The sequence below is a fragment of the Falco peregrinus genome, chromosome 2, assembly GCF_023634155.1.
Source record: "Falco peregrinus isolate bFalPer1 chromosome 2, bFalPer1.pri, whole genome shotgun sequence".
NCBI lineage: Eukaryota > Metazoa > Chordata > Aves > Falconiformes > Falconidae > Falco > Falco peregrinus.
The window spans coordinates 123,093,879-123,111,337 of record NC_073722.1 but is presented as its reverse complement, the minus strand read 5'-3'; the positions used below and the strand labels follow the sequence as shown (position 1 = coordinate 123,111,337).

Genomic DNA, 17,459 nt, shown 5'->3' with positions numbered 1-17,459 from the left:
ATTGTTCCTTCATATTGGAATATTAATGTTCTCTTTTCTGTAGACTACCCAGGAAGTCTGTAATACATACAAAACATAGCTATGCACTGACTCATTGATACTTTGTAATAAATATTTTATCTACATACGTGTACTAGAAGCCATTAATGTCTTTTGATGATGCACTTATGGTACAATGCTCCCTCCCCCCTTTTTTTTTTTTTAAACCAGTGTCAGTATATACAGGCATTGGTTTGTATTCCAGGGTCTGAAAACCTTCAGTACAAGTTTAAATAGCTTAACTTTTTTTTTTTTTGTTTAAAAATAATTTGACTAAAAAATGTTTTAAAGCAAGCATGTACAAATAACAAATAACCATCTTCAGTGCCCTTGTTCCTCTTGAGGATCTATTAATGGTGCAACTACGTAGATCTGATAATGATGTGGGTTTGGGTCCAGAACAATTGGCATTCTAACTTTGTTTTGTCAAGGAAAATAAACCTTGCTATGGTTCTTTCTGTTTTTTTACTCTTTAGCTCAAATTTGACATAGGATAGTGGTCTCAAAGATAATGAAATCCCATGAGTTTTATGAGAATCATTGCCTGGATAAAGAGGAGACCCTAGCAGTGACCTCAAATGAGAGGAAAAAGCTGCAGCAAGAGATCCCGTGTTGCTAGACCGCTGGAGAGTCTGCGTGGGAGAGTGTCTGTCTAAATGCCCTACTGCTGGGAAAAGCCTCTGCTATAGCTTTCAGTCAACCATAAAACATAAATCCATAGGAAACCAAACTTCCGTAGTTTTTATTCTCAAAGAGCTATTAATCAGTTGGTTATCAGAATATGCAGGATAGGTTTTAATACAGTGTTGAAGCCATTAGAGAAGCGGTGCATAAACTCTGGTACTTTTCCCACCAATGGGAAAAGTTTTGTCCAGAAAAAGTCCTGAGATAGTTTAGGGCTCTGTGCATGGAAGAAGCTTGTTTCACTTAGAGTTGAGCTGATGCTCCTGGGACCTGGGTGTTTTCATCTAGAAATACCTGGCAGAGAGGGTGTTGTTAATGGAAGATTTCTCTGCGTCTCTCCTGTTTTGTTAACCTGACAAAGCCAGAGTGGGTTGACATCTGACTTTCCTTAAATGTGGTTACTAGAGAGGGAAATCTTGAGCCAAAAATACTAGTTTGTTCACTCATGGCTAATTGTTGGGGAAATGGTTATTAGTCTGTATGTTGTGCATGTGTCCAATCTTATAAAAATGAGACTGTGGTTAAGTTGCACTGGCAGGCTTGCTTAATATTTTGAAAAGAAGTGTTTATAATTAGTTAACCTTGCAATTTCTCCAAAGATTAGTCAAACCTACTTTATTTTGAACATCATACAATTCTGGGAACGTACAATATGGCTTACTGTGCTATAGATTAATTTTGACTTAACTATCGGATTTAAAGCCTTTTGGCTTCACTTGACGCTTCCCATTTCTTCTAATGGGTGAAACTGTGCAAATAATTACATCTTTCTAAATATATTTAAATAAGTGGCCATCTATATAAGCATCTCTTTTACTGGAAGTTTTTCACCACAAGTTGAAAGGCAGCAGTGAGCAGCAACCAGTTTCAGTTCTTGGGCAAGTGGTGCCTGTTGACAGCTTGGGCTGGGGATACTCTTGGTGCAATAGCATCTTAAGGAATGGCAGAAGTATTTTTCTAAGTTTCTTGTCTTACCTGTTTCTTTTAAGGTCTTTTAAGTTGTTATCAATTGTATGGATAGAATAGGCTTTAAACTGCTGGGCACGTGGAAGTCTTTAGTGACTGTGGATTTTCATTACACCATCCTAAGGACTTTAACTGTTTTGTGGAGCAGTGATGTGATGGTCTGCATCCTATATGTGCTTGAACTCCAGGTATCAGAAATACCAAAAATGTTTGGTACTGTATTAGTACTTTACTACTGTTGACTGTTTACAGTGAAGTTATTGGGTGAAAATCCCTTAAATAGAGCTCTGCTTTAGGTTTACCATTATGTCTTTGAATGGAGATAAATAATTTTTTTTACCTTTATCATCTTTTAAAAATAACAAACTGCAACTAGAAAATTTTTTTCAGAGTAATGATACTGTTATTAGCACCCCCTCGCATCAAACTAAGGTGCTGAAACTTTTTCCTGGGAGCTTGAATGTACCTTTTCTGTGGTATATGTCAATGTGCAGGGGATCGTTACTGTGACTACCTGGAGTCATTAATAGGTGTCCCCTTTTGTTTTACGGAGGACCATAGTTAGACTCGAGTAGAGTTTTAGCTAGGTTTAACAGTGCTGAATTCCTATGGAAAGCGGTTTCACTAAAATCAACATCTATATGAACGTTAAAATTGGGAAAACATTAATTCCATTGATTTAAAATAATATGCAACTTTGTGCAAGTATGCAGAACTATGCAGGGTGGTGCTTCTCTGCCCTGGCTGTGGATGTTGCTATGACAGCGCTCGTGTACTACCTCTGCTTAATTTTATTTGAAAAGATACTGTAAAAGAAATTAGAGAATCGGTGGCCCCCAGGATCAGTGGGGGAAGGCATGACTAATTTTGTTAGGTCTTAGGTGGTGTCTGTGGGATGCGCTTCTCAGATGCACTTTTCTGTCTTTGCATTTCCTGGTAGTAATAATATTGGCAATCTCATAAAAAAAAAAAATACCCCAGGGAATGATATACTGAGGAGTCTTCTGCAGCGTTGGTTCTAACCAAGTACCTCTTTCCCCCTCCCCTTTTTTTCCTTTCTATACTAGCTGTGGGAATTCATGTTTTCACTCAATACCCAAGAATCCTTTTGTGTTATCAGTAAATATTTTAATGTTTCACAGGGGAATCTAGTATTTCCTGCTTACTAGACCTGTGATAATAGATAAGCATATGTAGTTGAACAGTGTTGCATTTTGTGAGAAGTCTTCTGTGTGTACCTTGGCATCTTTGTATGAAAGTTGTCCTGTTTGACCTTTTATTTATTTTTATTTATTATTATTTTTATTCTATTCTCATACGGAGTTGTTTTCCCCTTGGTATTTTTAGCTGACAAATGCAAATGTTCCTCCCTTCTAATGTAAACAAAAAAGCCTGAAAAAATTACCCACTTCTACAAATAAAACATATCTTTGGAGCCATCAAAACTCTGGCATTAGAAGTTAGTCTGCTCCACCCAAATGTTTTTCAGGTAAAAACCTATTTAGCTACCACACAGGATAACAGAAGTGCCTAGACAGCCTAATGCACTATTTCTTATCATCAGGGAAGCTTTTGCTGGTCTGTAGAACTAAATATAAGACCCTGCTTGTGTGACACTGCTGATTTTACTGACACAACTGTTAGTGCCACTATATGGCGAGCTACTTAGGAATGGTCCGGTTTCTTCATTAGGTAAACACTGAGTAGGCAAAACAATTGAGAATTATAAAAAATACAATAAAATTGCATGTGAAACTGTTCCCTGGGGAAATCACTACAGTATCACTTCCACTATAATCTATCTAAAGGTAAATTGCCAGAAGAGGACACTTCTGGCTCAGCTTTCAGGAATTATTTTATGTGACAATACAAATGATGTAGGAGCTCAATTAATTTACATTCATTTTATTTTGAGAAGGATTTTGTGTAATGCTGGGCAGGTAAAGTAACTTTTTATTTTTTTAAGTTGGGAATCAGCAACTTAATTTTGTATTTCTGTTTTTCTTACAGTACTGTGTGCAAAAAACTTGGTGAAAAAGGATTTTTTCCGTAAGTAGCTGTTAAGTTTTATACATTTATCGATGGGGTAAATATTATGGAAGTTCTGTACATCAGTGTTTGCACGTGATCACTGTATTAAGATATTTGATTTGAGGGGACCAGGTAGTTTTGTTTTCACGCCATTTTATTTCAGGGCTTCTAATTTTTTTTCTTAGGTGACACTTGTCACAGCTTCATAATAATAACTAAAATACTGACACACTCTCTGTTTTTGATGGGAGTGGGAAACAAATTTACTCTCAGGCAAATTACATGTTTTTCAATTAGTGCCACATATTTATTAAAATGTTTTTGGTGTAACAACTTTTTGTCTGGCAGATCTTAATTATTAACTAAGCTGCACATCTTCATTATTAATAATCATGTCATAATACTTACCTACTCTGAAATTATATTTGAATTAATTTTAATAATGTTTTGAAAGAAGTTCTAGGGGGTGGATGAAGGAGACAGAAGGGGACGTCACCGGCTGTGCAGGTCTGCACGCACGGGCCGCCGGCCGCCTCCCAGCCGCGGGCAGGGAGGGTCTGAAAGATCAGGCCTGAACTTTGAAAAGAAGTTGAAGACGGGAACGATACAGAATTATATCATAGTCTGTCATTCCTCTAAAACTTGCTTTTTATCTGGATTTTTGAATTGACGGCAACACGCCTAACAAAAACCCCTCAAGACTCGAAATCTGTGATGCGTTCATGTCCTGAAGCACAAGTCTTGCAAGGTCCCGCTCCCCCTGCCCCGCGTACTGGTGTTGGTGCTGAGCCGCCACCTGCTTGCTTGGCTCTGTCCCAAGTCACCTGGGGAAGGGGGACTGGGGCAGCACTTGTGCTACAGAAAATGGGAAAGTTATTTCACCACTCACGGGCCCTCAGAGGAGGGGAGGAATGAGCATGAGGGGAAAAAGGGACGGGGCCACATGGCTTCTGGGCATCCATGGTGGCACCATCCCTTTGGGTGTTGGGTAATAGGGGGTTATATATTATAAAATTGTTGCAGCAGAGCTAATAGTAGGCTGCTCTGGCCCTGCTGCTTCCCTGTCCTCAGCTGTGTAGTTTGGTGTCATCTTTGTTGATTGTTGATCAGCTGAACTGTGGTTTGGCGTTTCTGAGGTACGGAGCGGGCAGCAAATGGAGTAGGAAGCTAGCAGAGACCTAAGTGGGCCTCAAAAGCCAGTCACCTGTTACAGGCGGTGTCCTGTGATACCAGCAACAACCAGAACTGTGGTTGTAATTAATATTAAAAAGAGGAAGAATGTAGACCTGTTTTTTGTCTTTTTCCGAATTCTTTAGATGCTGAGAATTTACTCAGTCCTGAATTAGGAAGATTGAGTGTTCAGATTTCCACCCCCTGCAATGTGTGTGACTTACAAAGTTTTTGCTGGTCTGTATCTGTGAAATGGTTAGTTCAGCCTCTTCCTGCGCCTATATACATCAAGTTATTCCCATTCATTAAATGTGGCTCTCATTTATGAATAAAAGGGTACTTCAGGTAAAATACTAACCAAAAACAAATACTGTGTAGTGATACAGGACTTGAAAGCATCCTGATCCATTTGCTAGTTTTTTTCTTTTCCTCCTCTTAGGACTTCCTGATCCATTTGCTAAGGTTGTGGTGGACGGATCTGGCCAATGCCATTCTACAGATACTGTGAAGAATACACTTGATCCAAAATGGAATCAGCATTATGACCTGTAGGTGGTAACAGTGATAACCAAAGGTTTGAAGTGGAATCCTCTAAAGTACATAGACGTTGTCAGATGTTCGTAATGCTGTCCTATTTACAACTCGGAAAATGTCCCAGAGTGTATTAGTTTAAGTGAAAAATACATGTCTCAGAATACAACTTTCTTATTTCCCTCAAAATCCAAACACTACACTTGGTTTCCTAATGATGATGTCTGCAGCATGCTTTACATGTACCATAGCACTATTTTATTGTAATTTCATGTTAACACTTGTGTAAAATGAAGCAAATATTTGACAGTATTTCCCTCAAAATGCTCTTCTTTTCATGCGGTTTTTGTCTGCTGCAGTGCTACGGTGTCTTTTCTTCTGCGTGCCTTGTGTTCAGTTTTCTGTCCCAAATGTTGTTCTTGCTACAAATTATGTTGTTATCACCTGAGCATCTTGGGGTGCTTTTGAGCAATATAATCAGTATGGCATGTATATGTCATGTTTTTCTTCTGTCTTTCTAAAGCGTAGAATATTCTGTATAATTTATTAAAGCTTTTCTGTTTTTATATAGGTTTCTTTGTGTTTGTGCATGCTTTATTTTCCCTGTCTTTTATCCTTTTATTCTTTATCTTTTTCCTTGGGATGGAAGGTGAGGAAGAGAACAGTTTTGCCTCATTGTATTCTCCTTTCTTTCTAAGGCATTTTTCTGATTCTAACGTTTTTTCCCATGGCTCCATTCCCGATCTGTATTATTAGAAATTGTTTGAGCATGTTTACGTTAGCTTTGGCCATCACCAAACCTAGAGCAAATCAAGTATTAGTCCACGGAGAACTTCTCATCCCCCTTTTTCCCAGTGAAGAAAAGCAGCTTGATAGGTCTTTTAGCAGAATGTGGAAGGCCTGGTTTAAAGTGGTCTTGACCTAATCTTTTTTTGAATATCCAAGACTAAATATGTGAAGTCATTGTTCATAATGTCTTGGTGCAGTATAGAAAACATTTTCATTACTGCTTAACAGAATATCATTGGCAGTTTCATGAAATAACAGCACTTTCTCTGAGGAAAGCTGTAGCATTATAGTTTTACGATTCAAATTCAATCCAAGCTTAGATTCTGTGAGACATTAATTCATATTCATTAGAAAAATGGATATAAACCAAGTTGAAGTTCATTTAGAAGGAATGGCTTTTTTTTATTTAAAGAATTCTAAGTTAATTTTAGGGTTTTGATTATTAAACCTATCAAAATATTGATTCGTATAGAACATGGATTTCAGACCTCTGTCATTCTGCATCTTCTCCAGGATCAGGACCAGGATCAGACTAGAACTCAAAAAAAATCCCTGAAATGTGACCACAGACTTATATTTTTTTTTAGTTAGGTTGGTTCCATTAATAAGCATTAATTCATGGCTTTACAGGGATAAAAGGAGAGTAAGGTGGAAGGTGCTGCCAGTGTGACTTGAGTGTAAAGCCTTCCTGTAACCTTTGGACAGCTAAGGAAGGGATGCTTTTGAAGAAGGAATGATGGGCCATCATCTGGCAGTTACCTGCTCTTGGATTCTGATTTGAAAATGTCAGTGGTTCCCTGCATCTTCCCCAGTATCTGCCAGTTGGGTCTTGGTGGTGTGACAATGCAAGCAGGCAGCTGGCAGGAGTGGGTTCTGTGGGTTGCCGAGTGCTCCATGGGCTAATGACTTGGAGACTTGGTTCCCTTCTGGAGAAAAGGAGGAGCAGAGGACATGGGAAATGAGAGAGGAAGTTAATATGCAGTGAGTAATGGAAAAAAATAGTAAAATCTTCAGAAAAAATTCCTTTTTGGTTACAATTTTCAAGGAAGGATGAAGAGAAGGTATTTTTACATTGTTTTATAGGACAAGTCATGGTTGCATCTGGATACTGTAGTTGTCTTAGCTTTGTGGCGAGGCTGTGGTTGCAGTCCACAGCATGTTATAACAAGCAGAGATAGAAATGGGGCTTCTGGTATAAATTTTGCTTGGGCAGATTTGGGGCATCTCTTGCTGAATTGTCCTAAGGATTTTAGACTTGCACAGAATTTTTTTTTTGGGGTGTTGTTGTTGGTGTTGTTGTTGTATGTGTTTTGGGCAAGGAGATCCCTAAAAAAATTGTTTTTTTTTAGTTAGGATATTATTTTCAATATAAATTGCTTGTCCTGTAGGCAAAACTGCTTTGCTTGCTTATGGCTTTTGAATTCCCTGATGACGGAGGTATGCACAGCATTTGTAATCCAAAGTAAAATTTAGCATTATGTCAGGCCTTGTAATTTGGAAATAATCCTTTCCCCCTCAAAACTTGCTTCATAATAATTTAACCCCTTTTACTGTCTTACCTTATTCCTTACTCTGGAAACTTTTTTCCGTTTATAAACATCAGTCACCTAGTCTTCAATTCCTATTTAAAACAGCAGTAAAAATTGTTTTACTCTGTTTATGACTCATCACAGCCTGGCTTTTATCTTAAGGTAACTTTTTACTGTAATATACCTGGTGTCAGATCTCAACTATTCATCTGCACCAGATACTAGGATAATTAACTTTTACTTTTGAGGGGAAAAATAATAATAAAATAATGGGAAGAGTAACCATCCTACTGCTAAGCACCTGATGGCACACCTCATAGGTTACAGAACTTAATCTTCTCATCCTTTTGAAAATAATAGGTGTGTTAAACTTCCTAATGTTTACCCTAACGCCAGACCATTGCATGGGAACGCTCGTCTCTGCCTTATGACGCTTCCCAGTGTTGCAGGAAATGCTTTGCACACCAAGCGTAACAGATGGAGTCTTGGTGGCAGCTTGCCTGCTCCTGCCACCACGCAGTGTAGGAAATCAACCAGAGGAAGGTGCAGTAACACAGAATTTTCTAAAAGAAAAATTCAGCCTTCCCCCACCCCCTGAAGGTTTCTGTTGGTTTTTAAGTAACTGTAATAGGCTTACGTGCAGTAAAACTGCCTCTTGGCTACATTGGGCTGATTGAAGTGTCCTCAGCCTGGAATTTGTATAACAGGTTAACACTGCTGCTAATTAACAGTCTCGTGTATCATGTGATGGCATATGCAAATGGCACAGTAAGATGGATCTGTTGTGATATATTTATGCAATAATGTCTGAATTAAGTTGCTAATTCCAAGGGAATTTTGTGGCTTGCTAACCTGATTCAGCACAATAGATATTCTGTTGTAGAAGATTTTTGTGAAAATACTTTTGCAGTGTTACAATGAACAAAAAAGGTTTTGCTTTTGCCTTATGTGGTTCTTAATTCTTCTTAGTGTGAAAGGGAGCCGTTGAATTAGTTGCTTAGATTCTTCAGCCTAGATGGGTGTGTGTGGCGGTGGGGAGGGGGGGTTGGATCTGGGAGGCTTTCCAGGAAGAAATTGCCAAATAGTTGCTGTCTGGATGTAGTTTAATGTCAGTAAAATACCATGCTTGCCCTGGATGTATTCCCCTTCCTTATTTTCAGTCTTGTTTCTGGTTTCCCTATTGTTCAGGTCTTTCCTCAAAGCTTTGAATAACCAGACTTAGCACATTTACAGACCTTCATGCATTCAAAGCATTTAAACACTACCTAAACCAGCAGTTCTGAAACTTAACAGATCTTCCTTTTTCTCTTCCTTCCCCTTTCAACCATTCTGTGATAGCCTCTAGCTCTCCTCCAGCTCTCCTCCAGCTGTCCTGCGCTCACCTCTGGCTCAGTCCAGCCCTCCCTGGCAGCCCATGCCCCTAAGGCGTACCACGGCGTATGGTCTGCTTAGCTCTAAAAGGCACTTGTACCATCATCTCCACCAAAACTTAGTCCTTGTCCCATTTTTACTCTGTGCCCTTTAAATATGTGCCCCCAGGCTCTAGCATGGGCTCGTTGCTGTCCTCCTTTGTTACACCTCTGAAGCCTAACCTCACCCAGCTTCCACAGCTCTTCCTTTTCCCGAAATCTGCTCACTGTAGGTTCTGGTTCTGTTGGGTGCCGTCACGTTGTCAAGCCCATGCACTGCCCTGGCAGAGCTGCCTTTCTCCCCCAGCCCCCCAGCTCTCCTCTGCCTAGCCATCACTGGCCATCCTGGATCCCTCTTGTGGAGAGAAGGTAACAGCTCGGCTCAGACAATCCTAGACTGGACTCTAAAGAGCCCTCAAACAGCTCCTTGCAATTGCTTTGCTGCCTTCGTGGCACGGTTTAGACCACTCTGATGAATCCAGTGCGCTTTGCATCTCAGGTGAGAGCATTTCTGGGCTGCATCTGGCCTGTCTCAGCAGATGGGGCCGTCCCAGCTTAAGCCCATCAGGCGTACAAGTCAGCTGAACTGCTGCGGTGGCCTTGGCAGGACAGCTGGAGCAGAACCCTCTGTGCCCACTGTTCTCATGGTGCAGCGGCTCTTACAGGCTCAGCTGGGTGCTGGGCTGGGAGCACTGGGGAGGAGAAAGGGGCAGCCAGTCAGTGCCACGTGTCCCCACCGCGCTTCAGCCACAGCCTCTGGCTGATTCTCTTCTCGCCATCCCAGATGCTCAAACACCCTTCAGGTGCTACCAGAGATGACGGCAATGTCAGGGTGAAGGGAGAGTTAAAAGTTAGGTGATGTTTTTCATTATAGCTCTTTGCACCCTCTTCTTCCCCAGTCTGATAATAAGTGATTGTTAGATCTCAAAGCATAACACAACACTACCATTACATTAGAAAAATTTCAGAAATTGGAAAATGGAGGAACAAAGTGATTTGTCCAGGTTGTAAAACGACCCCGTGTGACAGCATGGATTAGAAATAGGGAACTCCTGGCTTCCAAGCACAGGTTCAGACCTCTCGGTGTTGCGTTTCTCTCTGGAGGGAGTACATCTGGCTTGTCATCAGGAAGAGGTGTGTGCTTTTTCAGGAATTTCTCCCCCCCACCCCCTTCTTCATTCTGCTTTTCTCTACCAAGCTGAACTCTTCAGGGAAAGTGTGTATAATGTCATGGGGCTGAAAAGTCACTTCATACCAAACCTTCCTGCGTGGTATCCTGGCTCAGAAGGAAATGCTACCTTGGGAAAGATCGTTTTGTTTGGACAAAGTGACAGTTGCCCCTCTGTCTTAAAATTTGATTAAAATGTTTTAGAGGTTTCCAGTAACGCATGTACTTAATTTTTGTTTAGAAGTGGAAATGCTAAGAGTAGGCATTTTTCTTAAAAATTTCTGAACACACAGTTTGATCCGGAGCCCTAATGTATATGGAAATTTGAACTTCGGTTTTCACTTCATTAATACTTATCCTGTTAGCTCTGTTGAAGTACTGTGAAATAGATATTGCTGATAGGGTAAAGTAAAAAAAAAAAAAAACAAAAAAAAACCTCCAAGAACTTTAGTTATGAGAAGGAAGAAAGAGGCATCCAACAAAATGAGTGTTTTGTGGTTTTTGTTTCTGGTGCTGGTTTTTGTTTTGTTTCGGTTTTTTTAAAAAACTTATTCACTTTATTTTTTGGAACATTCTTTTTTCATAACAAATAAAATTCCTAGCTCAGGCTTTTATGTTGGAACTTTATTGCCAGATGATGTAAAACAAATGTAACTTATCCACCAAATGAATTGGAAATGTCAACTTGTCCTACCGTCACTCTCTAAATGCAACCATATATTTTCATGCCTGAAATTAGGCAGAAATATAGATGAAACATTTTGCTATAAAGCCAACTAGCAGTTACTGAACTATTTCTTTTCTTCCTTCAGGGAAAAAAAAAAAAAAAAAAAGGACATTTTTATTTGGAAAATGCAGCTTGTCTTGCTTATTTCCTTTAAATGTGTGAATCGGCCAGGTTTGCTGGTGCAAAACCCAGGGTATAGTGGTAATATAGAAGTTCTCACCTGTTTGGTATGGATGGCTTACTGTCTGCATCTTGGCCATGAGAACGTCACCCTGAAATGTTACAGTAATTCTTGGAAACTGTGTTGTATATTCAGCTGTTCTACATATTATTCAAACTGTTCTGTTATGAAATTGTGTTTAACCATATACCTTTGACTTTTTTAAAGCAACAAGGAAAACTGGAAAATTCAAGACAGGTCATGATAAGTCTTTATTTTTAAGTGCACCTAACTTGTTCTCATAAGAATTTATTTTAAGTACATGAAACATTGTAGACTGCAACTGTGCACGTGAATACCCATCTTCATCTCTCGTTTCTTTATGCAAAATTGGCATTGTCAAGGTTGTAAGGCCAAAAATCTGAGCTACATTATGCAATCAGTTTACTATTGAAAGAAACTTTGGGATTTTTTTTGTGTGTGAAGTTTGTGTTTTGCTTGTGTGTTGGGTATTTTTGTTTGTTTGTTTTGTGTTTGTTTTGTTTTGTTTTGGTTTGGTTTAAATGTGCATTGGTTATTTTAGACCACGCTCATGGGTATGTGCCTACAGTTAGGCTATTCCATCTTCTACTTACTGGATCAGTCCCTGTCTGCAGGTGGGGAAAAGAAGTTGTCAAAGTTCTGGGTTTTGGAAAAGGAAAAATGGGAGAAGCGTTAATTGAGAACTTAGCTGATCACAGCTGCAATTTTAAGCCATGACAGTTACAATTGTTTGGTTTGCCAACCTTGACAGTATCATTTCTATCTTTATGAAAATATTAAGATGTTTTAAAGCTGATAAAGTCTCAGTCAATGGGGGGTGATGTATTTAGGCATTGAAGGAAAACTGATCAAACTCAACCAAAACCAAACAAAAAGCACTTGGAACTAAACTGCAGAAGGCCAGAATTTGTGATCTGGGAAGGGAGAACTACAAGCAGTTCCTGGGATCAAAGCCAGAGCTACAGATGCATTTTCCTCAACTTGAAATAACTGTAGTTCAGTATTGGCTGTAGCTGATTTATCTTAGGTGTTTTGAAACTGTCCTCTGAAAGTTTTGAAAACAAGAACTAGCTCACAAAGTAATTGCTTCTGAAGGACAAAGCTTCAAACAAAAAAGCAACAATAAAATAACCTATGGTGTCCAGGTTTCCCCAAGTCTGTAAAATGCAGATCTGGGTTTTACAAAAGCATTTCAGCAGTAATGCTGTGAGGAGGCAGTCCACGCGTGAGCAGGGAGCAGGAGGGGAATGTTAGCTGAGATGTGCCACATATGTGATGGGTCACATTCGTAATAGGTAATGTATGGTGTAAACGAGGCCCTTCTGAAGCTGTCTTCATAGTAAATTAGCTTCCCAAAGATTAGTTAACTGCAGATGTATAATTAGGTTTGCCTTATGTTTTCCCTGAGCATTCAGAAGAGCTCTAAACAAGGGTGCCTTGCATTGCTGGTGGTTGGAAGAGTAGCCTGAGAAGCAGCAGCAGATGAAGTGCTGTGAAAGGATGCTGAACTGATAGGTTCTGTCCTGGCATTTGGACCGCTCTGCCTGCTAGCCTGCTCACAAACACATGCTGCCACGAGCATTGCTGTTGTCTTTGGTTAGGCTGAGCTTAGGCATGAATCTAAGCATGTTTGTAGCTGTGGTCGCCCGGCCAGCCCACAGCTTGTTCACGTTATTGTTTTTAAATGGATTTTGATAGACTTTGGATTCACTTGAACGCCTTCTTCCAGAAGCAGGATTTTAGATTAGTTTGTATTCAACTCCTTCATAAGACATGCTTTCATTAAAGTATAATGTGTACATCTTATGTGAAGATGACTTACTCCCTGGCTGATACAGTGTGTGTTAAATTTTTAATGTAATGGTTGATAACCTTTTTTTCTTCCGCAAGATGATTTCTGGAGCATCTTCAAAGTATTCAGTAAGTTTCACTCACAGTAGTGTTTTTCCACATTTTTCAGATATATTGGGAAGTCGGATTCAATAACAATCAGCGTGTGGAATCACAAGAAAATTCATAAAAAGCAGGGAGCTGGTTTTCTGGGTTGCGTGAGACTTCTTTCAAACGCCATCAACCGCCTTAAAGACACTGGTTGTAAGTAAGCTAAAGACTATAAAGTTTCCTCTCCTTCAGACCAAACTTTTGTGCGCAGGCTTTTGAAGAGTGACAGTTGGACTTTTTTTTTTTTTTTTTTTAATAAAGCTTTATATTCCAGTTAGTTTGGCAGTTTCTAACAGTGTTTTGTGACTGAGGATAACACGAGTAGGTTAGAGCATGTAACTTACCTTTTGGCTTTTTAACTCCTCTGCCCCGTTACTGTCGACAGCGGTGCCCTCAGTGCCGCAGTCTGGCTGTGGAATGTCAAGACTGAACATACTGTGTTGGAATTCCAAAGGAAGACAGGTTCTCCTTGCCTTCAAATTATCTTTTTACTACCTTCAAAAATGTAAGTCTTAAGGAGTAAACAAAAGGGTAAATCTATCTTGAAGCTAAATTTGTAGTTTAAAAATCAATGGGCCTTCAAAATTAATAAGACAATTTTATCATAAGATATTAAGTGCTTTGTCACACTTTGAGAGGTTTGTATTTACTTTTGAAAAAGTTAACATATAAGATGTTTAATGGATGCCACTTCTGAACAAAATTCGGTGCGCTGTTTGTGATGGAAAAGCAGTGCTTGGCTATACAGATGATAAAAGAAAAAAGCAACATGCTGGTAGAGAAGTGTTGTGATTTTACCTTCAGTAACAGGTTCTGAATAACTGAAGTTCTTCTTTTTAAATATTTGTTGCTAGACCAGTGTTTCAGTGCATGGCACTTTGAGTTCAATGCAGTTGCGCCTACCCAGCACGGAACACGTGGGCTGGTGCCGCAGGGTGGCTCCGGCTGTGCTGGTGGCGGTGCTGAACTGGAAGTGCTTTGTGGCAACGGCTGGTCTTCACAAAGGAAGAGAAGTCAAAATACTTCTCACAATCACTTGAGACATCCAATCTAGGATAATGTCATTTCCTATTCATCAGAAGAGCTTTGTGAAGTTGGAAAAACGTTAAAGCAATTTCTGATTTAAATTTATGAAAACAAAAAATGAGGTCTTGACTGAAGATTTTTGGTTTTGCATTCCTTCACCCATCTCTTAAAGTCTTAACTATCTCACACCAGGCTGAATTTTGTTCTGATAGTACCTGCCTTTCAAAGGCAGGAAAATACTGTTATGATTTACACTTTATGTCCTTCTTTCACAGATCAGAGATTGGATCTGTGCAAGCTTGGGCCAAATGACAATGATACTGTTAGAGGACAGATAGTAGGTAAGTAAGGGGTTTTATCTTTTCGTTCTCTTGGAGCTTAATAGTAGCTATAGAAATACCATTCCCAGATGTCAGTTTTCCGGTTTTTTTTTTTTTGTTTCAAATTGTGTCTGGTGCTAGAGCCACTTGGATCTCAAGCTAGAAGTGTGTATGTAGAGACTTAAAAACAAACAAACAAACAAAACAAACCCCAAACTGAAACAAAAAAACCCAGCAGAACGAACCACCCCCAAAAAACCAAAACACATCACACACACGCACCCCTTATTGTAAGTGTTGGGACAGACACTTTGTTTTGTCTTCTTCTAACTCATAAACCCTCAATAATGCAAGAATTAAAAAGATAGCTGACAAGTTGTTTGTGGATACTTGTTTCTCAATTTCATAAAAACTCTTTGGTGCGCTCTAAGTTGTTTCAGAAGGCAGTGTTTCTAGTAGGTCGCTTAAGAAGTTAAAAAAACCAAAGTTGGCCAGGATAAGGAGGTCTTTATTTTTCTGGCAAGATGTTAATGAGAACGTTTGGACATGGGGGAGAGAAAAGTGAATTTGCATGCGCAGGTTTATGTTCAATTCCTAGTTCAAATAATATCCAAGCAGCATTCTTGTTTTGTCAGCCAGGGAAAACTATTGAAATATCAGTCAGCAAATAAGGGCTTCAGTGCATTTGTTTGCTTTCCTCAGAGCGCTCTGCTGAACAGTACCTGTGACTTTACCTCTCCATGTTGCTTTAACCATCTGTCTAGCATCCGTTCTGCAAGCGTTTGCACAGAATTAAGATAAGAGTGAGGTGGCATAGGAGAGTCAAATGATGGTAGAAATGCGGAATCGTAAGTGCGTTGCTGACACTTCAGACTGTTCTTGAATATTAAATTTTCCGTGTGAGCTCGCCCAGAAGAGTAAAGGATAAAACAGTCGTTTTTCTGGGGTGCGTTATGTTGTCAGTTTGGTTTGCTTTTTGGTTTTGCTCCAGTATGCTGGTCCCATGATCATCCATGCTGTGTGCATGTGGTTTTGTTTGTGGGGTTCCTTTTAGGAGGAAACAGCTCAGTGGACAGGAGAGCTTGTTCAGGGTCTGTCTGAGCAGCAGAGATGCTCTCTGCCCACAGCAGTCCTTCGGACACTGGCGGGGACTGTACCTTAACACCCTGACATGCTCTCATGCTGCCCTCCAGAGTATGCAGCATGCATCCTTGTCATCAGGACTTGGGAATGCTAGCCTTAATTAAACAAGAAAAAAACACACCAAAAAACCCACAACCATGCCAAAGCAGAAGGGTCTCAAGGCTATTGGGATGCTGGGTGGGAAGCCTGGGGTGAATACCACGCAGTGTGGGCATGGCAAATACACTTCAGAGACAACTAGTCAGTAGTGTGGGCATAAACTAGCCTGACCAGTTGGCTTAACCTGATGTGTGATCGTGAAACATAGTTTAGCCAAAGCAGCACTGGGTCTTTGGGCATGCTGCTGGGGCTGGCCCTAATGAGCAGGGGCTGCCGGATCGTGCACTGAACCAAGAAAACACAGTTCGTTGGGTTACGGTGGAGACTGAGAACAAATCTGTATGTCCACTTTCCACTGTTATTATCAGAAAGGTCAGCTGTCCTAGTCATGGCTGTGTTTTAATTTAATGCATCCTTGGTAAGATTCCATAGACTTCTGTCTTTTTTTTTTTTTTTTTTTTAAATTCAGTTTGTTGTTATTAATCCCCTTATATTCTAACCTTTCTTCACTAATGCAATTTTGTCGAATGGGTGAATGAGCCTGAGTAAAACTAGGTAATTCTGCTGCAGTAGTTAGGTGGTGGAGAAATCTTCGTTAAAAGTCAGTCAGGAGATAGAATAAGTTAGACTCTCAGTCCTTCTAATGATAAACTGGCTTAAATTAAGAGGCTATGCAAGACTGGAAAACAATATTAAAATGTAATGGATACCTTCAACAGATGATAAGCTTCCACATCAAGTGCACATGGGTATGCCTTTATTATTTGGGACAAGGAGCAAGGGGATCTTTATCTTAAATCCCTGGGGTTATCTTCAAAGGGGGGAAGAAAAGGGGACGCTTGTGGGTAGTGGATGCAAAGGGCACCTGAACTGTGTCTTAATCTTGCAGCTCTCTTCTGTGCCACCATTTTATTTCTGATGTGGCGGTGCAGAAAAAAATGAGTCCTTACTCATTACAAAATGAAGCCGTGCACAAATTTTGGTCCTCACGTAGGCAAAGAGGAGGTAATTGCCTTTGTTCAGTTTCATTTTTGTCTGTGTGTATTGCTTGCCAAACCTTGCCTACATGCAACAATGTCAACTTGTAATGTGTGGGTCTGCAGAATAAATACATCCTCCAAGATTCTGATGTGGTTGAAATTAAATTGGAGGTGTCTTTTGCTCTAAGAAGTTGTTTTGTAGCATTAGTGTTCGTGGCAGACCAGGAGTAAAGCGAGTACATACTGCAGGGCTCCCTGGGTTGCTCTGTTGAAGGCCTAAAATGCTGAGCTTCAAAACATGTTGTTGTTGCTGAAAATTTGGACTCTGTGGCAAAAACTGCTAGTACTACTACATCTTCTTTAACTTTGATCTTGACAAGAGTTTGATCGTGTCTAGGTTAAGGTCTGTAAGTTTATTTCACTGCATATATAAATATGACTTGAAAGCAGTTGTCCAGGGGTACAGTAGTGCCACCTCAAGAATTGTGTGCCACGGCACGTATTTAGTTTTTTAAGCAATCATTTTATTGTTAAAGGCAAAACAAAACATCAAAAAAAACAAACCCAACCCCAACTCCACAGGAACACAAGTGTTGTAAATTACCAGATTGGACACTTGCAAACTATGATACTGGGAACAAAAGCTGCCTGAAATTTTTTTTGTTGTCATAATTGTATTACAAAAGCTTCAGGCATAAATATCCA

The 17,459-nt window shown here is 39.8% G+C and overlaps 1 protein-coding gene across 2 annotated transcripts in view; it reads left to right on the top strand.

The window, feature by feature from the left end:
- SMURF2 (SMAD specific E3 ubiquitin protein ligase 2) overlaps nt 1–17,459 on the top strand; it is a 66,486-nt gene that overhangs the window by 25,076 nt on the left and 23,951 nt on the right. Inside the window, exons 2-5 of one of the 2 annotated variants that reach the window (XM_055796275.1) lie at nt 3,700–3,738; nt 5,330–5,438; nt 13,206–13,339; nt 14,488–14,553. In XM_055796275.1, coding sequence (XP_055652250.1) covers nt 3,700–3,738; nt 5,330–5,438; nt 13,206–13,339; nt 14,488–14,553 — 348 coding nt within the window. Of the gene's footprint in view, nt 1–3,699; nt 3,739–5,329; nt 5,439–13,205; nt 13,340–14,487; nt 14,554–16,663; nt 16,780–17,459 lie in introns of those variants that run through there. The other variant, XM_027786922.2, reaches the window with a different exon arrangement.